This window comes from Vicugna pacos, chromosome 6 (genome assembly GCF_048564905.1).
Source record: "Vicugna pacos chromosome 6, VicPac4, whole genome shotgun sequence".
Taxonomy (NCBI): domain Eukaryota; kingdom Metazoa; phylum Chordata; class Mammalia; order Artiodactyla; family Camelidae; genus Vicugna; species Vicugna pacos.
Genome location: NC_132992.1, coordinates 15,278,922 through 15,301,440, shown reverse-complemented (window position 1 = coordinate 15,301,440; position 22,519 = coordinate 15,278,922). Strand labels below are relative to the sequence as shown.

Here is a 22,519-nt window from a genome sequence, read left to right as displayed (position 1 = left end):
TTTTTCTCTACATTCCTCAAACTCTCCTTCCCTTCCCCCTACCAAAAAAATCCTTGGCTTAATCTAGTTGACATTCAAGCTTAATTTACATTCATTTTATCTACAGACGAAAGGTCATGTGGTGTAAAACAAGCCGAAGCTTTTAGGTTGTGATTCTGATACAAAGGGAGCATTTTTCAGCCCATCAGTTGCTCTTTTTATGTAGCAATTTTGGTTTTAACAGCTCTATATTTTAAGTAGATGTAATTTACTCCTAGTTTAACTAAAGTTCAAGACATAATTTTCTTTACTGAAAGGTAGAGTTAAAACAACAAGGCCAACTAAAGATCATTTAAAATGCTATTTGCAAAATTTATTCTGAATGCAATAGATAGAGTAACCCCTTCAATCCTGCCACTCAGAAAGTTCCTTGTACTCATCAAAGTGCTGGGAGCGTTGGAGACCCTGCCTGGGCTGTATGTGAAAACTGTGAAGTACTTGGAAATGCGATGTGGATAACTACCCAAACTAAAGTGATCAACTAGCAACTGCAGAATTATTCCCCGGTTTTTCAGTACCTTAATGGATTAGTATTGGAGTCTGGAATTCTTTTCACTCAAAGATGGAAAATGTCCTCTCCCTCTAGGCAACACTTGAGGACCCATGGAGTCAATCCCTCTGAACAGGGACACCTTTAGACAAAAATCCTTTACAGTGAGCATCAGGGCAGTGGAGAAGAGAGAAAATCGATCCTTACTAAAGTGATAAAGAAAGGTTTCATGGAGGTGACAGACCTTGGAGTGGGTGATGCAGAGTTGGTGAGATCTGAGCAGGCAAGGAGGGCAAATCATTCCAAGTGCAGGTCGTAACTTAAGCCAATGTCTAGTGGCTGGAATGAGCATGGTACAAGACTGGAAGAGCAAGAAGCTTCCTGCACTGGGGAGTTTGGGCTGTGGAAAGGGAACTAGGGTTGGCTAGGTTAGAGATAGACTAGAATTTCCACTTTTGAGAAGTTGAGAATGAATCTGATCGGCAATTTGGAGAAATTTAGACCCTTTTCCAGGGGTCAGTCATAAAGAAAGTGGTTTTATAGGATGGGTCTGGTGGTGCAATGCAGCAGAGACTGCAGAGGAGAGAGACAGAGACAAGAAGAAAGTTAGGAAGTTACTGTATTAGTTCAGGCAAGAAACGATTCTGTCTGGCTAAGGTGGTGGCATCAGAAATGGGGAAGAAGATATATATCCTAGAAATACCAAGAAATAAGAATGAATTGAACTTGGTAACTAATTGGATATAAGAAAGAGAAAAGGGCCACCTGATCCAGATCCACCTACTACTCTGAAGGATGGTGGCATCATGGGCAGAATTGAGGAAACACTAAAGTGGGTTAGTTTAGAAGTGAGGATGTTGAATTTGCTTTGAGACTGAATGCAAAATGAAAAGAGAGGGAAAAGAGGGAGGAAAACCAAGGAATGAGAGAGTATTCTGGGAAAGGGAAATCAGGGAATTTCCTGCTTCCAAGAAATCTGTCTTCCCCATGAAAGAGGTCTTTACAAGTCTAAAAAGTAAAAGGCAGACCCCAAAGCCTTTATAATGAGCACTGGAATCACACTATGTTTACTCCTCATTCCCCTATTAGCTGTGTGACCTTTAACGGGTCACTCAACCTCTCTGTGTCTCAGTTTCCTCATCCTTAAAAAGGCAATGATGGCAGTATCTATCTTAGTTGTCAACATAAGGATTCAACTCAATAATCCATGTGAAGTCTTTAGCATGGTACCTGGAACTCAATATGTCTTAGCTTGTTGTTACTGATATTTAGTATTTTTCAAATCCCTCCTTTCTGTACCTCAGGGAATAGTGAAGCCTTGTAATTAAAAAAAAAAGATTAAATCAATAAAACTTGCCAAAGAAAGGACAGATTCTAGGAATACTCCAACATTTAGAATCTTGTGTGATCAGGGAAATACACAGACCTCTAGAAAGAATGTTTCCCAGATAGTCATTTTTCTGGTTCATGGATCATACACACACACACACACACACACACACATATTTGGATATTGGATTTAGGGAAGTAAATCATACTAAACATAATTTGCAAATATTTTTATTTTTATTCATGTCTGTTGCGAATTCATGTATTCATTCATTGACCAAATCTTTTTAACCCACAGCATAGCATGTTTGTCTAACCATCAGTCCCATCCAGCCAGTGTTCTGATGCTAACAGGCATCAGTTGTTGTTTTGTGGTTGAGCATCTCACCCCAAGGTCCTCTTCCAAATATTTTCTGGCCAACCACTTGAAGCTGTTCCCTGTGCAGAGGGAGGAGGGGGCTGAGCAGGGAGTAGGTTGACAAAATATCTTCACAAATGTTTTTGCTATGTACAAAGAATGCCAAAGGGCAGAGTTTGGGATAATGGACTAATTCTTTGTCTATTAGCCCAACAATGGACAAGTTACTTAGCTATGGTTTATGTATACTTTTCTGACTATAAGCTGAAGAATGCTTAGATAAAAATATAAAGTTATCTGAAGATGCTTGTTGAAAGGAACAATATGAGCACAAAATATTGTTATTAACTGTTATGAAAGATTATTCCCTCAGTACTCCTGCTTCAGAAAACTCCCCTATTAGAGGCCTGGGGGAGACAAGTGACTCTTAGCTCGCTTCAAAACACTCATCGCTTGCACCCCTAACCTCTTCTACACTTATTAGCACTTATTGTCTGTATCACACAACTAAAACTTTGTTTGTGTACAGTTTTGGTCTCTAACTTGTCACCTTTAGTCACTTTATCTGTTTAAATACATCTTAACGGCTCCTTGCAGTGAGGTATTTGATGAATAACTTGTGGACAAGGACTGTCACCTGCCATATCAGTAAACAAAGGATGTTGCAGCATCAAGCCCAACAGTGACCCTGAGGGGATTCAGGATGGAGAAAAACAGGATACTGACCCTATGGTTAAGGTGTGTATCAAAGGACTTTTGCATCTTCCCACACATAGAAAAGCACTAAATTCATTATCTTGAGATGTCTGGTTTTTCTCGAATTAGCAATAATCTTTTGATGTTTGACTACCTGGGTTTTGTTTGTTTGTTTGTTTGTTTGTTTTTGCAAAAACTCCTGTATATACTGGCTCCTCCCTTACCTCTTTAGAACAGTCCTTCAGAGCTATCTGAGAGGCTATATCCTAGGCTTAAGTCCTCAGTAAATCCACGGAATAATCCTGAGTTTTTAGGTTGTGCGTTTTTTTTCAGCTGACAACCTCTTCACTTACTAATGCATCCACAACTCCACAAGGACAAATATAGACTGAGGTATCTTCCAGTTTCTGAATCTAGTTTCTTGCCATACTAACAGTTTTGGAGGTGGGTCCTAGAGTAGTTTTTAAAGTCCTCCCTAGAAATTCATGCTATCCATCAAATAGGAGTTAGTGTCAGGGGCTGGTGAGACTGATTTACAGGCCTTCTCTACCCGTCAGAGGTTCATTCATTCATTCATTCAGCATGTCATGACTGAGCACCTACTATGTCCCATGCACTACTGTGGATGCACAAGAAACAGTATGAACAAACCGCACAAATCCCCATCCTCTTGGAGTTTATGTTTGGAGGGAGGGGGCAGGCAAGAACCAGAGTAAATAAATAAATCATCTACAGTATTAGAAATGTGATAAGTGCCAAGGAGAACAATGAGACAGGGTTGAGGATTAGGGAGCAGGAAGAGGAAGATGCAATTGGAAGTCCTGTGGGTGGGGAAGCCCTCACTGAGAAGGTGATATTTGAGCAAAAACTTGAAGGAGGTGAGGGAGTGAGCCATGTGGATCTCTTAGGAAGGGCTTTCAGGCAGAGGGAACAGAAAGTGCAAAGACCCTGAGTGGGAGAGTGTCCAGAGAGCTCACAGAACAGCAAGAAGACTAGAGCAGAGCAAGTGGGAGAGGGCAGAAAGAAGGAGGTCAGAGAGAGAACTGGGGGAAGGAGGGACAAGAGGACCATTTCATGTAAGGCCTTGCAGGCTGTTGTAAGGACACTGACCTTTTTGGGGAGTCTTTGGAGAATTCTAGGCAATGGAGTGATATGACCCAACCTACCTTTTCAAAGAATCACTGTGATGAGACTAGACTGTGTGTGGGGAGGGTGGACAGTGGTAGCAGGGAGGCCATTTATTTAGCTGTTGCAATAATCCAGGGGAAAGAAGACAGGGTCTGAGGCCAGGGTGGTAGCAGTAGAGAGGGTAAGTGGAGAGTGTCCATATATGTCTGACAGCCCGGCTGAAGGAATTTGCTGACAGCTTGAATATGAGGTATGAGGGGGGGAAATAAAAGAGTTAAATGACTTCAAGGGTTGTGGCCAAGCAGTGGAAAGATAGAATTGCCATTAATTGAGATAGAAGAACTGCAGATGGAACAAATTTAAGGGGAATATCAGGAGTTCCATTGTGGACATGTTAACACTGAGAATTCCATTAGATGTCCAAGCGACGAAGGTCAAAGAGGCAGCTGCATACCAGAGTCTGGAGGGGTCCCGGTTAGAGATGTACCCAGGAAATAGTGGAGATGCTGAGCATGACAATACTTACTACCTGAACACAGAGAGGCTCTAACCAAGAGTCTGTCTGCTCCTCCCTAAATCCAGATTATTTTATTTAAAGGTCTTTTATAAACAACCAAATAAAATGAATCATATTGCAAGCTTTTTGCACCTAGAGTGTTTGTCTTACCTTTATAAACACAGGACTTGACTTATCGAGTATTTGCTAATGAATAAATAAGTACTTCTCAATCAGTTAGAAATATCTTGGAAAGAAGTTTAAAAGAAACTTTTTAGTGACTAACTAAAATGTAAGTCAGTATAACAAATGGTAAGTGCCTGATCTGGGCAGTGTGGGTGCAATCTTTGGGTTATAGGGAAAAATAAGAAAGGAGTCCCCAAGGAATGTATAGGCTAGTGAGAGGAAAATGACAGATCCTCAGACACTTATGACACAAAGCAAGGGATAATAGGATCCTAAGAGAAGTAAGAATAACATCTCACTTGGGCAATCAGGAATGGTTTCAAGAAGGAGGTATCTGAGCTGAGCTGGGCAGGGCTTCAGAAGGAGAGGGAAGGTAAGGAAGCTCTTGAACAGCAGGTGGTTCATTTTAGCTGGAGCATAAATAATATAGGTAGTCATGAAAATGTCTGAAAAGTCTTTGCTTTCATTCTTAAAAATTGTTTTGCATATACAGTTGAAAATGGTTTCTTTCCAGTACTTGAAACATGTCACCCCAGTATCTTCTCACTTGCTTGTTTGCAATGAGAAGCCTGCTGTTCGCAGTCTTATTCCTCTCTATGGATTGTGTCTTTTTCCTCTGGCCGCCCCTAAGATTTACCCTTCATTGCATATTTTAAGCAGTTTTTTTTTTACATTTTTTATTGATTCATAATCATTTTACAGTGTTGTGTCAAATTCCAGTGTTCAGCACAATTTTTCAGTCATTCATGGACATATACACACTCATTGTCACATTTTTTTCTCTCTGAGTTATCATAACAGTTTGTGTATATTTCCCTGTGCTATAGAGTGTAATCTTGTTTATCTTTTCTCCAATTTTGAAATCCCATTCTATCCCTTCCCTCCCTCCACCCCCCTGGCAACCACAAGTCTGTATTCTCTGTCTGTGAGTCTATTTCTGTCCTGTATTTATGCTTTGTTTTTGTTTGTTTGTTTGTTTGTTTTTGTTTTTGTTTTTTAGATTCCACATATGAGCGATCTCACATGGTATTTTTTTTTCTCTTTCTGGCTTACTTCACTTAGAATGACATTCTCCAGGAGCATCCATGTTGCTGCAAATGGCATTATGTTGTCGGTTTTTATGGCTGAGTAGTGTTCCATTGTATAAATATACCACCTCTTCTTTATCCAGTCACCTGTTGATGGACATTTAGGTTGTTTCCATGTTTTGGCTATTGTAAATAGTGCTGCTATGAACATTGGGGTGCAGGTGTCATCCTGAAGTAGATTTCCTTCTGGGTACAAGCCCAGGAGTGGGATTCCTGGGTCATATGGTAAGTCTATTCCTAGTCTTTTGAGGAATCTCCACACTGTTTTCCACAGTGGCTGCACCAAACTGCATTCCCACCAGCAGTGTAGGAGGGTTCCCCTTTCTCCACAGCCTCTCCAGCATTTGTCATTTTTGGATTTTTGAATGACGGCCATTCTGACTGGTGTGAGGTGATACCTCATTGTAGTTTTGATTTGCATTTCTCTGATAATTAGTGATATTGAACATTTTTTCATGTGCTTTTTGATCATTTGTATGTCTTCCTTGGAGAGTTGCTTGTTTAGGTCTTCTGCCCATTTTTGGATTGGGTTGTTTATTTTTTCCTTATTGAGTCGTATGAGCTGCTTATATATTTTGGAGATCAAGCCTTTGTCGGTTTCACTTGCAAAAATTTTCTCCCATTCCGTAGGTTTTCTTCTTGTTTTATTTCTGGTTTCCTTTGCTCTGCAGAAGCTTGTAAGTTTCATTAGGTCCCATTTATTTATTCTTGCTTTTATTTCTTCTAGGAGAAAATTTTTGAAATGTATGTCAGATAATGTTTTGCCTATGTTTTCCTCTAGGAGGTTTATTGTATCTTGTCTTATGTTTAAGTCTTTAATCCATTTTGAGTTGATTTTTGTATATGGTGTAAGGGTGTGTTCTAGCTTCATTGTTTTACATGCTGCTGTCCAGTTTTCCCAACACCATTTGCTGAAGAGACTGTCTTTATTCCATTGTATATTCTTGCCTCCTTTGTCAAAGATGAGTTGACCAAAAGTTTGTGGGTTCATTTCTGGGCTCTCTATTCTGTTCCATTGGTCTATATGTCTGTTTTGGTACCAATACCATGCTGTCTTGATGACTGTAGCTCTATAGTATTGTCTGAAGTCTGGGAGAGTTATTCCTCCAGCCTCTTTCTTTCTCTTCAGTAATGCTTTAGCAATTCTAGGTCTTTGATGGTTCCATATAAATTTTATTATGATTTGTTCTAGTTCTGTGAAATATGTCCTGGGTAATTGGATAGGGATTGCATTAAATCTGTAGATTGCCTTGGGCAGTGTGACCATTTTAACAATATTGATTCTTCCAATCCAAGAGCATGGAATATCTTTCCATTTTTTAAAGTCTTCTTTAATTTCCTTCATCAATGGTTTATAGTTTTCTGTGTATAATTCTTTCACCTCCTTGGTTAGATTTATTCCCAGATATTTTATTACTTTGGGTGCTATTTTAAAGGGGATTGTTTCTTTACTTTCTTTTTCTGTTGATTTATCGTTAGTGTAAAGAAAGGCAACTGATTTTTGAACATTAATTTTGTAACCTGCTACCTTGCTGAATTCTTCGATCAGCTCTAGTAGCTTTTTTGTGGACCTTTTAGGTTTTCTATATATAGTAACATGTCGTCAGCATATAATGACACTTTTACCTCTTCTTTTCCAATTTGGATCCCTTTTATTTCTTTCTCTTGCCTGATTGCTGTGGCTAGGACTTCCAGGACTATATTGAATAGGAGTGGTGATAGTGGGCATCCTTGTCTTGTCCCAGATTTTAGTGGGAAGCTTTTGAGTTTTTCACCATTGAGAACTATGCTGGCTATAGGTTTGTCATATATAGCTTTTATTATGTTGAGATATGTTCCCTCTATACCCACTCTGGTGAGAGTTTTTATCATAAATGGGTGTTGAATTTTATCAAATGCTTTTTCTGCATCGATTGAGATGATCATGTGGTTTTTGTCCTTTCTCTTGTTGATGTGATGTATTACATTGATTGATTTGCGTATGTTGAACCAGCCTTGTGTCCCTGGGATGAACCCCACTTGGTCATGATGTGTAATCTTTTTTATGTGTTGTTGGATTCTATTTGCTAAAATTTTGGTGAGGATTTTGGCATCTATGTTCATCAGTGATATTGACCTATAATTCTCTTTTTTTGTAGTGTCTTTGCCTGGTTTTGGTATCAGGGTGATGGTGGCTTCATAGAATGAGTTTGGGAGTATTCCCTCCTTTTCAATCGTCTGGAAGAGTTTGAGAAGGACTGGTATGAGTTCTTCTTTGTATGTTTGGTAGAATTCCCCGGTGAAGCCTTCCGGTCCTGGACTTTTATTTGTAGGGAGGTTTTTAATTGCTATTTCTATTTCCTTTCTAGTGATCAGATTGTTCAAGTGTTCAGTTTCTTCTTGATTCAGTTTTGGTGGACAGTATGTTTCCAGAAACTTGTCCATCTCCTCTAGGTTATCCAGTTTGGTTCCATATTTTAAGCAGTTTTATTAGTGTCCTTTTCTTCATGTTTCTTTTGCTTGTGCTTTGTTGAGCTTGTTGGAAATGCGAGTTAATAGTTCTCACTAAAATTGGGAAATTTTTCTACTGTTATTTCTTCAAATATTTTTCTGCCCACCCTGCCAGCCAAGGATTCTAATTACACATAGATTGGGCCATTTAAATTTGTTCCATGGCTCACTGATGATCTGTTTGCTTTTTAAGTCTTTTTTCTCCATATGCTTCATTTTGGCTAGTTTCTGTTGCTGTGTCTTCAAATTGACTAATCTTTCTTCTGCTCTTACTCCCATTCTGTGTACATTTCATTTCATTTCATTTCATTCATTCATTTCACACCATGGAAGGGATGCAGCTATTTGATTATGGTGAGGATGAATGTTTTTCATTCGTTTATTGGTGATTTGAAATTTTCTCATTGTGTGAGATTTGTTCATTCATGTTTTAGCTCATTTTTAATTAGGATTTTAAAATCTTTTCCTTACTAATTTACAAATACCCCTTATGTAGGATAGTTATTTGCTTTTTGTATATTACATATGTTGCAGTATTTTTCCCTTAATAATGATTATAACATTTACTGAGAACCTAAAACTTGCCAGGAACTATGCTAAGAGTTCTAGGTATGTATGTCAAAAAGGTTCTTACGAAGTGGCCACTATTATTATCATCATTATTATTCCCAATTTACAGACAGGTCACTGAGACTTAGAGAAGTAAAGCATCCTGTTCAAGGTCACAGAGCCAGTGAGTGAAGGAATTGACACTCAGATCAGACTGAGCCACGTCTGACTCCAAAATCCATGCTCTTTACACCACACCTTTCAGCCCTGTGCATTTTTTGGGTGTCCCCAGTGTTAATGAATGTCATATTGGACTGTTCCCCACCCCAGATTCCAGCTAAAAGTTATTTTGCCAGAGACATCGGGTGAGGACATTTGCTAGAACTGCTCCTTCCAACTGGGGTTGTTGAGGAGGCCTGAGCCCAAGCTGAGCTGCTTCAGCATCTGTGACTCCCCAGCCTTCGCATGCAAGAGGGCTGGCCACGGCTGTGGATGGACTCCAAACCATGACTTGTTAGTTATTTGTCCAGCATTTTATTAGAGAATCTGGGCAATGACTGAGGCAGGGTGAGAAGGAGGGCAATGGGAAGCTGCACTGTCTCCAGCAATTCAGAACCTACTCAGCAAAATCCATGCCTTAGGGACAAGTCATCTGAGACCCTGCTCCTCAGAGGGCAGGCTGGCTCTGCCCTATCCTGTTCCTTTTAGCAGAGCTGGTGATAGCATGTTTTCCCCAAGGCAGTGCATTTTCACGGATGTTTGAGATGCCTTTTCATTCAGAGCCCCAGTCTCTGCCTGGCTGACCCAGCCCCAACCAGCCCTGGGTGCAGAGCTCATGTAGGTGCCTCTGCTCAAGACAGTGTGAAAGGTATGCATTATTCCCTCCAGACCAGGGGCACATCAATGATTTCTGGTTTTGCAGTGATGTTGATGTGGGTGGGGGTGGACAGTCATATCTCAGGGACCCTAATAGGATAACCCCAGCATCTCCATGCCCCTGTTTTTCTAGGGATTAGTGGAGTATTTGCCAAAACAAAGTTATCCTAAGCAAGTAGGCACAGAGAGAAGGAGGGAACCATGTACTAGATGTTCAGTTTCCCATAAACTGCTGCTCAAAAAGGAATAGTGTCTTTGGTTGAAGAGCACATTCCCCTCCCAGTTGAGTGAGTAATCAGTAATGAAGTATTTATTGAGTATCTACTATGTGCTCAATGCCACGCTAATGCTGGGAAAGGGACCAGATGAGTAAACAGGGCATACAGGGAAAGGATGAAACAGTCCCCACCATAAGAGCGCACCTGGGTGAGGAGCCAGAGTGATGCGTGAAAGAATGTGCCAACAGGCAGCCACGTGGTGATGCTGCTGGGCTGTAAAGGGGCAGTCGGTCACATGGAGGTCTTTGGGGAAGGTGGATTTATCTGGGCTCTCAGGATCCCAGACAGGATGAACTGACAGGAGCACTCAGCCCCCAGGCCATTGATGCTGGATGGCCTGGGTTTTCCTCATCTGTGCTGACAAATGCCTGGACCTTTGGCTGATCTTCCTGTGGGGCTGTAGGAAGAAGGTTGTGCCCCAGGATTTCATCCCCACACAAGGCACAGCCCACCTTCCTGTGGGGGATTGCAGATGGTCATCACCACATCTTGATCCCAGTGTGAATTCCTGCCTTTCACAGGGATGAGTCCAGGGTAGCTGACCCCAGCTTCAGACCCCAGGAGGGAGTCCTCCAACACCTGTGGGCTAACCTTCTAGCAGCTGAGCCACCACATTCAAAGCCCTGTCTCTTCAGTCCGAGGAATCTCAAGTCAATCACAGGCTAATTTTCATCTCCCTGGAGCTGTTTCTAAAGAATCATTTGCATGCACATAATAACAGCAATTTGCATAATTGTGGAGAGTCATTAAGTGTATTCAGTTGTCTAAGAAAAATGGAATTTAAGTTACAGAATAGGTCAAATCTGAAAGATGGCTTGGAATTTAAAGTGTTCCCCCCCCCTCCCCCCGGGCAAACCAGAACCTGTAGTTGGGGAACTTCAGAGAAGCCATGACAGGACACATTATTTTAGCAAGTTGCTGATGACTGGCAGGTTGGCTCTCTCACTTTATCATGAATCAGTCCTGAGAGTAAAGGTGAGAGGAAGGGAGCTAAAGAGGGTGGCCAGCCAACCACCTGAGGTTTTGTGTTCTGGTGAGCGGTGGCAGCCTACCGCATTTAGCTCTATTCATTCTGATGAAGAAGAAACACTTTTGATTAAGCCTTTCACTTTGGCACAGAAGAGATTTCCTGCAATTGACGCATATTCAACTAGTAAAAAGCTAATCTCTTATTCATATTCAGAGTAAACTAAGGCCAAAATTTGCATTTCCTATTGAATTTCAGACAATTGCTTTTGCAAAGCCTAAGCAGTATGAAAAAGTAGATGTGGGGAAAAATAGGGTTCAGCTCTTGAAGCCATTTGGGGGAGACTGGGCCAGCTTCTTCACTTGCTTTCTCTGGCCCTCAGCCTTCTCACCCCTCCTCCTCTGACTCTAGGTCTCTGGGTGTCCCTTCCCACCTCCGCCCCCCGACCCCCCTCCTCCCCCACCCATGGGAGCAGAGTTTGAAATCATCTATCTGGTCCAGCCCTCTCATTTTACGGATAAGTAACAACCCCACCCCAAACCCAGAGAAGCTCCATTTTATTTGTTTTATATTTGGGGATTTGGCAAAAGAAAAATCTTATGACTAATGAATAATTTGAAAATCACCAGACTAGATGACTATTCTAGTTCATTCTATGTTCATTTGTCTAGAAGCAACAGTTATTTGGGTTCCCAGGGAAAGCTGGGTCATTAGACCCATTTTTTGGAGTCGCATAATGCCTGCACACTCTCTTCTGTCTCTTTGACTTGCTAAAAACACAGGAAAGTAAAATCGCCCATAATCCCAACATATCTTTTAAAATGATACAAACCAAGAAGTGAAAAATCCACTTTTTATCTCCTAGCCTCAGTCTCCAAGAGAAAAAAATCTCAGTAAATTGGTTCCTGACCCTCCCAGTTTTTCTCTGTGCTTGTTCAGACATATCTAGATGTTCTTTGTCAACCAAAAAGTTATATTGTGTTATGTGGCTTGGGCTGTATCTTGCTTTTATCACTTAACAGTCTGCCAAGGCCGTCCTTCCAGATTGATACACATAGGTCTACCTCACTCTTTTACATTTGCTTAACAAGTGCCTAACTGATGAACATTTAGGTTGTTTGCATGCTTTTACCATTTCAAACAATATTGCAAAGAGCAGTCTTGTCCAGATATCCTTGTATAATCTTCCTACAAGTCAGTTTTCCAGTTCCCGGCGTTTCTTTCTCTTAGAGGTTGCCAAATTTTGTCCCACCTATTTTCAGTTTGAATTAAAGCCAGCTCAAGCCATCTGATGCCAGATTAGCAAGAGGTTTATTATTCTTCTCTGGGGATCCCTTCCTTGTCCATGAATTGCCGAAGCTCCATGAGTTATGCTAGTCCCGAGAGAAAACTGGAAGGTCTGGTCAGGCCACTAATGGGACGCATTCTGACTGTCTTCTCTCCCATCACCGCCGTGCACTGTCAAGGCTGGAAACAAGCCCCCATGCAGTGTGATCTGTCCTTGAACATTGCTGCATCAGTCTTCTCACTGGAGATGCCCCTGATGCCCCACAGTGTTTCTTTGGGGAAGATGACTCCACCTCCTCAGCAACGTGCTGACAGAGGGGTGCGCTAAGCCCACGCTCTCAGTTCTTCATGTTAACATCCAGGGTGGCCGCTGTTGTTTCCACAGAATGTGTCCTCCTTGTGTCCCAGTGTGGCTGGGTTGGGAGGGACCTCCTACCGCCACTATGGACCTTATCCTGCACCTCACCCGCCATCTTCTCAACACCACTGGATTCTCACATCATAGACCCAGGTTAGCAATTCGTTGTCGCCTTTTCTCAAGGCAGGCCCTCCCTGGAGACCACTGACATACTTTCCTCCTTGAACCCTGTCTCCCCAGTGGAAAAGTTCTAGGTCTGGACCCAGGCACTGCTCTATGCACGTGGAGGGGATACAGACAAACCAGCAAGTTCTCCTGCTCTCAAAACGCTTCCAGACTTTGGGGAGCAGGGGCAAGTAATAAACAAATGCTTACATAAGCAACATAAAAGTTCTCAAAGACAAAAGGCCAGGTGAGGTTATGGGGTGTGGCTGCTAGGGCTACTTTCAGATGGGGGGTCAAGGAAAGCCTTCCTGACGAAGTAACATTTGAGCTGAGGCCTTAGTGGAGATGTGGGTACAGCATACAAGGCATGGCCGACCCATGATGACGGCCGGTGTGACTGGAGCCGAGAGATGGGGAGAGTGGTGGGAGGTGGCCTCTAGAGGGGCAGGGCCACTTCCTGGGTGGGTCCTCCTGACACCCCCAGGACAATGAGCTCTAAGGCCTCTTCCAACTTCACCGTTTTCAAATCTTAAATCAGAATTTAGGAAGTCCTTTATGCCAAATGTGACTCCATAATTTGACAAGTGAGATTCTGTGACTTTCGATTTTGAATTTCCTTATTTTCATCTAAACTCTTTATTACTATTACCAGAAGAAAAAAAAAGTTTCTGATTTTCTTATGGCCACACTTCTTCATACCATGATACAATCTAACTTAGCCCAAGTTTGTGAAGAGAATATTCCTGAGTGAAGATGAACACAGTTTACTGATAAATGTCTAAATTGACATTTGCATATAAATGAAGCCAAAAGGTCAGGAAGGGAGAACTCCTTCTTCATCGTTTTTCACAGAAGCTGTGCCAACCCCAGACCAGTGCTGAGTGTAAAAGAGAAAGGTTAATTTTCCCTATTGATGCTTCTGTTGTTTCCAACTACTTCTGCCGTGATTCCTCCAGGCAACAAATGAAGCATTGTGAAGTCTTTAATGGTCCTCTCAGTGGACAATTACACTTTTTTTTTACGATGATAAATTGTGTAGTGCAGCTGATTACATTCATTTATGAAAGTGACTAAAAGCAGTGAATCAAAAGTTCTTCCGTGTGGTTATGTTAAGATAACCATCAGAGCCATAACAGAAGGTGTAGTAGACCTGGAATCAAGAAACCTGGAGTTGAGCCTGGCTCTGCAGTGAGCAAGCTGTGTGACCTTGAGTGAGTGACATCACCTGGCTACTCCTCTCTGTCCTTATCTGTACAAAAGGGAGAGTCCCGCTGCCCAGTATACTTCAGCTCGGGGAGCCGTTGGGTCTGGGTGGGGAGGCTGAATTACAGGGACGATGTTCCAAGCACCTGGGATGTTTCAAGGCACTTGCTTATTAGCTGGAGGTGGTTTATACTATACGTGTTCATTGTATTATTCATCTTTAAACTGTTGACACACGTTTTATACTTTGGTGGTATGTAGGATACATTTCAGAATAAATTTCTAAAGCGGTCAATAAGTACCTGCTGATAAACCTGACAAAAAGTGAATACAGTACTCTGGATCTCCTGGCAAACAATAAACCTAGGTAGAAGACAAAACAATTTTCCCTTCCAATCAAAACATATTCTTTTTGAAAAGAGCTGAATTGAGACAGTAATCAGTGGAAATTTTGAATAAAACAAAAGGGCATATCATGCTCAGTACAGCTCCTTCCCACCCTGGTTCTCCACTCCCCCCACTTGAGGTTTTTCAGGTTTCTCTCCAGAAATAGTCTAGAAAGACAGAGAATCTTGAAAGCAGCCAGAGAGAAGCATATAGAAGCATTTTGGTGTCCACTACTTTTTTTATATAAATGAAAGCACGTTACACATGCTGCTCTGTCCGTGGTAATTTTTTTCATTTATCGTGGAATATCAGCTTTATGGATTTAAATTTAGTCTTTTTCGTGCTATTTCATTTTATGGACACGCTACATTTTATCTAACAAGACCTCACTGAAAAATATTTAGGTTGTTTCTAGTTTGTGTTCTTACCCACGTTTCTGTAGCAACCATCTTTGTACTTAATCTTCTCACACATGTATGAGTGTTTCTGGAGAATAAATCTCAAAGTGTAACAGATGGAACAAAACATAGATCCATTTAGACTTTAATAAATATTGTAAAATGGCCTCCAAAGAAACCCTATCTTTCTACCCTTCTATCAACAGACATGAGAGCGCTACTTTCCTGACACCCTGGTGAAATGTGCTGTTATTCTTTTTATTTACAAACTTAAGAGCTAAAAATATATTTCATCATTTGATTTATTTTTTTTAACAATAAATGAAGATAAGGCACTCTTTTTTTTTTTTCCTCCAAACTTCCTGTTTGAGTCCATTGCCCATTTTCCTTTTGGTTTTTTGTTCCTTTGCTTTGTAACAGCTCTGTATATACAAGCCCTTTGCAATTATTTTTTTTTGAGTTTGTGTTTCTCCTTTGTTATTGCCTGTAGTATTTTACCTCTTGCAGAAATTTTTAGTTATTAGAATTTATCACATTCTTTCTGTATACAGTATAGGGTCTTTCTTAGAAATGTATTTCCTACTCTAGAGCCATTATAAATATTTTCCCCACAGTTTCCTTCAGTATTTTCACTGGTTTGTTTTTAACTTTTAAATTTTTGGTCAGTGTTGCTTAATAAATTTTTTTAGTGTAAGGAGTGAAGTAGGGACCCAGCTTTCTGGTTTTTCCCTGGGTGTCCATCCAGTTGTCTCAACTTCGTTTCTCAGCTAGTAAGTTTTCTTCCCACAGTTTTGAAATGCCACATTATTTGGGTTTAAAAACGGCACTGTCTGTAAACTGAAAGTTCTTGGGTAGATTAGCTAAGTCATTTCTGGCATATTCAAGGAGCCATCAAAACAGTAGCATAATAGAATGTCCTTATCAGATGCCAGGCCCAGTTATAAGTGTATTTCATATTTTTGCTTGTTTAATCCACATAGCCATGCTATAAGTAAGATTGGTACTGTTAGCTCCATTTACAGACAAGGACACTGCAGCAGAGAAGTTAAGTAATTTCCCCAAGGTCACACTGCTTGTGCATGGCAAAGCCATGATTTGAACACCAGCAGTTTGACTTTAGGACTCAAGCTTCTATCCACACTCTCTACCTCTTCCACAAAATAGGAAACACTTTTGTGTGCCCTTCCTTATATGCCAGACATTGTTCTAAGAACTTCACATATAATAACTTACGCTTCACAACAATCCTAAGATGTACATCTTCCAGAGAAGGAGGAATTTTGCTCTACCTTTAGAGCAGCAAAGAACCAGAAAAGTGTTTGAATCAGGGTTGACCTGATCAGATTTGAGTTTTGTGACGCTCATTAGGAGCAGCGTGGAGAATGGGTGGGGGAAGGAGTGTAGAGTGGTACGTGGGAACCAGGTGTCCGGCTGGTACCACGATGCAGTGACCGTCCACCGCAGGTGTCATCCAGCGTGAGTAGGCAGTGTCCATGTGGCTTGAGAATCACTGACTAGAGGCAGTTTCCACATGCCAGGTGCGGCGCTGCCTCAGCCCTCAAGGCAGGTACTTAGATCATCTACATTTTCAGAGGAAACGAAAGGGTTGAATGGTTTAGGACTTCACTTGTACTCACCCAGCTCGTAAGTGCTTGCTTCTAAGCACTAAGTTCACCAGCCCTCCTTATTCAGACCCAGAGATTAAGCCCTTCAGACTTGGGGTGCTGGCTTGGATTTGGGCTTGGTGATTCCTTCCCCATCCTCTGCCTTCTCAGAGTTTGACAGAAATCAAGGAGATTCTGTTGATGATGTTGATAGATGTATTGTTTATATTAAAAGAATAGCTCTTTTAAAGGTTTCTTTTCAGTTTTAGGTTAACTTTTCCTCAGACTTCGCATATTCTCCTGAAGTCATTCTGTGAACTTCTACAGTTGCTTTTATAATTGCTGTAAAGGGGAAGTTTCAGGGTCCACTACCTCCTGCACTGCTGTTAACCGCCCTCTCTCCCCGCAGATCCGAGTGATGGTGGACCTGTGCAACAGCACCAGGGGTATCTGCCTGACAGGTAAGCTGGCCCCGCGCTGGCTGCGAGCAGCTCGCACGGGAAACACGTGTGCTGGCCAAGGGATCAGGGACAAAATAAACACCTAGGAACACTTTAGATTGTAAAAATACACGTTGATTTACTTTTACCAGCTGTTTTTAATGGGCTGAAAATCAATTGTAATGTAATTATGAAAAATAATATTTTCAGCATTGCTATAGAAATAGAGCCATAGAAAATAACCAGGTCTTGGGTAATTAGAAATATGTGCTCCCTTGAACTGAGGCCATAGATGTTTTCCTTATTCCCATTAGTTTTTTAAAAGGGAAAAGAAAGGAAGAAGGGAAGGAAGGAAGGCAGGCAGGCAGGCCTTGCTAAGTAGTAGGGATCTCTTACCAGAAGTAATTCTTTCCCTACATCCTGCATATAGCTTGAATGGGAAGCTCTAGACGCAAACTCCTCATTAGTCAAGAAGACATTTTTTATGAGAAGTGCTCTGTGTGGTGCCTGCTGTGCTGGGTGGGACTGAAGGCTGGTCACACTCTACCCTACTCCACTCAATGAATCCTGGGCAAATAGAAAGGAAGGAGGGAATTAACCTCGAGGCACCTCAAGCTTTGGGATCTGAAACGGTTGATGGGGGGGGGGTGCCGAGGAAGAGGGGAGTGGTTTTGATGTGGTTATACCAGAGACCTGATTCCCATCTGCAGGGAGGGACGCCTGCCTCCTGCCTTCAGAAGCTCACAGGGGGAACACGGGTACTGGCCAAAGGGCTAGGAACAGAATAAACACCTATGAACACTTTAGGTTATAAAAATATACATTGGTTTACTGTTACCAGATGTTTTTAATAGGACTGAAAATCAACTCTAATGTAATTATGAAAAATAATATTTTCAGTATTGTCATAGTAGTATGGCCATGGAAAGTAACTAGGTCTTAGGTAATTAGAAATGCGTGCTCCCTTGAACGGAGGCCAATCACCCAATTCATTGCCCCACCCCTCCACTCCCACCAGGCACTAACCCAGCCCAACATTGGGCCTGCGGTGCCTGATTCCAGACACTGCATTTCCTGCCTCTTTGGAGGGGGTGTAACATTCCGAGGAAGCAGAGGGAAATTATTTTTGCATTAAATGTCTATTATGGAGAGGCTCAGATCAAAATGGCAGAGTAGAAAAAGCCTGAGCTCACTTCTTCCCACGGACACACCAAAACTACAACTACCTGTAGAAAGACTATGTCTAAGAATGGCATGAGGACTAGCAGAGCAGATTTTCTACAACTAAGGATATAAAGAAAAGGACACATTGAGACGGGTAGGAGGGGCAGAGACACAGCTGAGTCAGAACCTACACCCCCAGTGCAGCAACCCAGAAGCAGGAGGGATGTCACAACTGCAGGGGTCCCCCCTGAGGAGCGAGGGGCCCGAGCCCCACATCAGGCCCCTCGCCTGGGGCACCTGCACGGGGAAGCTGAGCCCGTGTGACACCTGGCTTTGAAAACCAGTGGAGCTGACATCCCGCTGAGCTGGAGGGCTGTGGGAAACCAAGACTCAGCTCCTGAAGGGCTTGCACACAAACTCCCTAGCTCTGACTCCCAGCACAGAGGCAGAGCTTGAAAAGTGCTTAGTCATCTGAGAAGGAGACTCATTGACTCATTTTAGGGCATTTGCTAGAGGAGCAGGGATCTGAGGATCTTTCTCTAGGGATGGAAGTGCTGACAGATAGCATTTCATCTTCACTCCCCACCTAGCTGGCTCGGCAATGGCAGGCACCATTTCCATCACTCTCCATCAGCCTTACTAACACTGTGTGCCCCACCCTGAGGACCACTCCATCAGGCCCCTCCAAAGTGGCTCCCACTCCAGGGGGCCAGCCCCACCCACCAACATGCCTGCAGTGGTCATGGCCCAACCACAACAGGAGGGTGGGCACAGCCTACACGGGATTCCCCTAGGGCATCTGGCTCTGGTGACTGGGAGTGGATTGTAGCACTGAGCCCCACAGGATACCTTCCACTCTTTCAAGACCAGGAGATGTAGCTGACATACCTAATACATAGAAACAAACACAGAGAGGCAAAATGAAGAGACAAAGGAATATCTTCCAAGTGGAAAAAAAAAAGACAAAACATCAGAAAAGGAACTAAATTAAAGGGAAATAAGCAATTAACAAGATAAAAAGTTCAAAGTATAAAGATGTCCACTGACTCCAGAGAACAATGGATTAACTTAGTGAGAACTTCAACAAAGAGAGAAAAAATATAAAAAAGAACTAATCAGAACTGAAGAATACAATAACTGAAATGAAAAATACACTAGAGGGAATCAACAGCAGATTAGAGGATGCAGAACAGATCAGTGATCTGGAAGACAGGGTAGTGGAAATCACCTAATCAGAGCAGCAAAAAGAAAAAGGAATTTTTAAAAAATGAGATAGTTTAAAGGACCTCTGGGTCAAGTGTACTAACATTTGCATTACAGGGGTCCCAGAAGAGTAAGAAGAGAGAGAAAGGGACAGAAAACCCACGTAAAGAAATAATGCCTGGAAACTTCCCTAACTTGGCAAAGGAAACAGACATCCAAGTCCAGGAAGCAGAGAGATGCCCCCAAAAGATAGACCCAAAGAGGCCCACAACAAGAGACATTATAGTTAAAATGTCAAAAGTTAAAGATAGAGAGAGAATCTTAAAAGCATCAAGAAAAAATTAGTTATGTACAAGGGAACCCCCACGAGATTATCAGATGATTTTTTCAGCAGAAACTTTGCAAGCCAGAAGGCAGTTGCACCATATATTGTAAATACTACAAGGAAAAAAATCACAACCAAAAATAGTTTACCCAGCAAGGTTATCACTCAGAATTGAAGGAGACATAGAGTTTCCCAGACAAGCAAAAGCTTTTAAAGGAGTTCATTACCACTGGACAGGCCTTATAAGAAATGTTAAAGGGTCTTTATTATAATTTTTTATTGAAGTATAGTCAATTTATATTGTTGTATTAATTTCTGGTGTACAGCATAGTGATTCAGTTATACACACACACACATATATATTCCTTTTCATATTCTTTTTCATTGTAGGATTTTATAAGATATTGAATATAGATTCCTGTGCTATATAGTAGGACCTTATTGTTCATCTATTTTATATATAGTATCTACAAATCTCAGACTCCCAATTTATCCCTCCACCCTCCCCTTTCCCCCCTGGTAACCATAAGTTTATTTTCAATGTCTGTGAGTCTATCTCTGTTTTGTAAATAAGTTTTGTTTTTAAGATTCCACATATAAGTGATATCATATGGTATTTTTCTTTCCCTTTCTGGCTTATTTCACTTTGTATGATGATCTCCAGTTCCATCTGTGTTGCTGAAAATGGCATTATTTTATTCTTTTTTATGGCTGAGTAGTATTCCATTGTGTGTGTGTCTGTGTGTGTGTGTGTGTGTGTGTGTGTGTGTATCACATCTCTATCCAGTCATTTGTTGATGGACATTTAGATTGCTTCCATTTCTTGGCTATTATAAATAGTGCTGCTATGAACATTGGGGTTTTTTCCAGATATATGCCCAGAAGTGGGATTGCTGGATAATAAGGTAAGACTGTTTTCAGTTTTTTAAGGAATCTCCATACTGTTTTCCATAATGGCTGCACCAAACTACATTCCCACCAACAATGTAGGAGGGTTCCCTTTTCTCCACACCCTCTCCAGCATTTGTCATTTGTGGACTTTTTAACGATGGGCATTCTGACTGGTGTGAGGTGATATCTCATTGTAGGTTTGATTTGCATTTCTCTGATAATTAGCTCAATGCGCACTTGAAGAGAATGTATGTTTTGGTGTTTTGGGATGTAATGTCCTCAAAATATCAATTAAGTCTAACTGTCCTATTGTGTCATTTAGCAACTCCATTGCCTTACTGATTTTCTGTCTGGAAATCCATCCAATGATGTTAGTAGTGTGTTAAAGTCTCCTACTATTACTGTATTCAAAGGGACTTCTTCAAATGAAAAAGAAAAGGTCATAACTAGAAATTAGAAAGTTATGAAAAAAAATCATTGGTAAAGGCAAACACATAGGAAAGGTAGAGGATCAACCACCTATAAAGATAGTATTAAGGTTAAAAGGAAGAAGTAGTAAAAAAAAAAATTATGTCTAATTAAGTGATACACCAATAAAAAGACGTAAAATGTGATGTCAGAAACATAAAATGAAGGGAGGAGACATAAAACTGTAGTACTTTTAGAATGCACTCAAACTTAAGTGACCTTCAACTTAAAATAGACTGCTATTTACATAAATTGTTATATATGAACCTCTAACTAAGGAGGTAAAAGATCTATAGCTGGAAAACTACAAGACACTGATGAAAGAAACTGAAGATGACACAAACAGATCGAAAGATACACTGTACTCATGGATTGAAAGAATAAATAAAATGACCATACTACCCAAGGCAATCTACAGAGTCAATGTAATCCCTATCAAAATACCAATGGCATTTTTCACAGGACTGAAACAAATAATCCTAAAATTTGCATGGAACCACAAATAACCCCAAATAGCAAAACAATCTTAAGAAAGAAGAACAAAGGACTCTGTGATTTGAAACTATATTACAAAGATACAGTAATCAAAACTGTAGGGTTCTGGCACAGAAACAGACAACATAGATCCATGGAACAGAATAGAGAGGCTGAAAATAAACTCATGCTTACACAGGCAGTTAATTTTTGACAGGAGCCAAGAATGGAAGTGGAGAAAAGACAGTCTCTTCAATAAATGATGTTGGAGAAGCTGGAGAGCCACACACACAGGATCCAAACAGGACCACTTTCTTACACTATATGCAAAAATCAACTCAAGATGGATTAATGACTTAAATATAAAACCTGAATCCATAAAACTCCTAAAAGAAAACATAGGCAGTACACTCTTTGACATCAGTCTCAGCAATGTTTTTTTAGCTCTGTCTTCACAGGCAAGGGCAACAAAAGCAAAAATCAACAAATGGGACTACATCAAGCTTTTTAAAGCTTTTGCACAATGAAGGAAACTGAACAAAAAGGCAACCAAACAAATGGGAGAAGATATTTGCCAATGATATATTTGATAAGGGGTTAATATGCAAAATATATAAAGAACTCGGCTCAACTCAAAAAACAAACAATTCAATTAAAAAAATGGGCAGAGGACATTTTTCCAAGGAAGACATACAGGTGACCAACAGACACATGAAAAGATGCTCAACATCACTAATTGTCAGGGAAATGCAAATCAAAACCACAGTGAGATCACCTCGCTCCTATCAGAATGGCTGTTATCAAAAAGACAACGAAAAACATGTGTCAAAAAGATAGAGAAAAGGGAAGCCTCATGCATACTGTTGGTGGGAATGTAAATTGGTGCAGCCACTGTGGAAAACAATATGTAGGTTCCTCAAAAACTTAAAAATAGAACTACTATATGGTCCAGAAATTCCACTTCTGGGTATTTATTTGAAAAAAATAAAAAACTAATTAGAAAATAATATATGCACCCCTATGTTCATTGCAGCATTATTACAACAGCCAAAATATGGCAGCAACCTAAATGCCCATCGATAGATGAATGGATAAAGAAGATACACACACACACACACACACACACACAATAGAGTATAATGGAGTACTATTCATCCCTTAAAAAGAATGAAATCTTGCCAT

At 41.0% G+C, this 22,519-nt stretch overlaps 1 protein-coding gene across 14 annotated transcripts in view; it reads left to right on the top strand.

Moving 5' to 3' along the window:
• The window catches only part of GLDN (gliomedin), a 293,878-nt gene that overhangs the window by 243,356 nt on the left and 28,003 nt on the right, over window positions 1-22,519 (top strand). For all 14 annotated transcript variants that reach the window (XM_072962427.1, XM_072962426.1, XM_072962439.1 and 11 more), the window contains one exon: window positions 16,782-16,833. In XM_072962427.1, coding sequence (XP_072818528.1) covers window positions 16,782-16,833 — 52 coding nt within the window. The remainder of the gene's footprint in view (window positions 1-16,781; window positions 16,834-22,519) is intronic.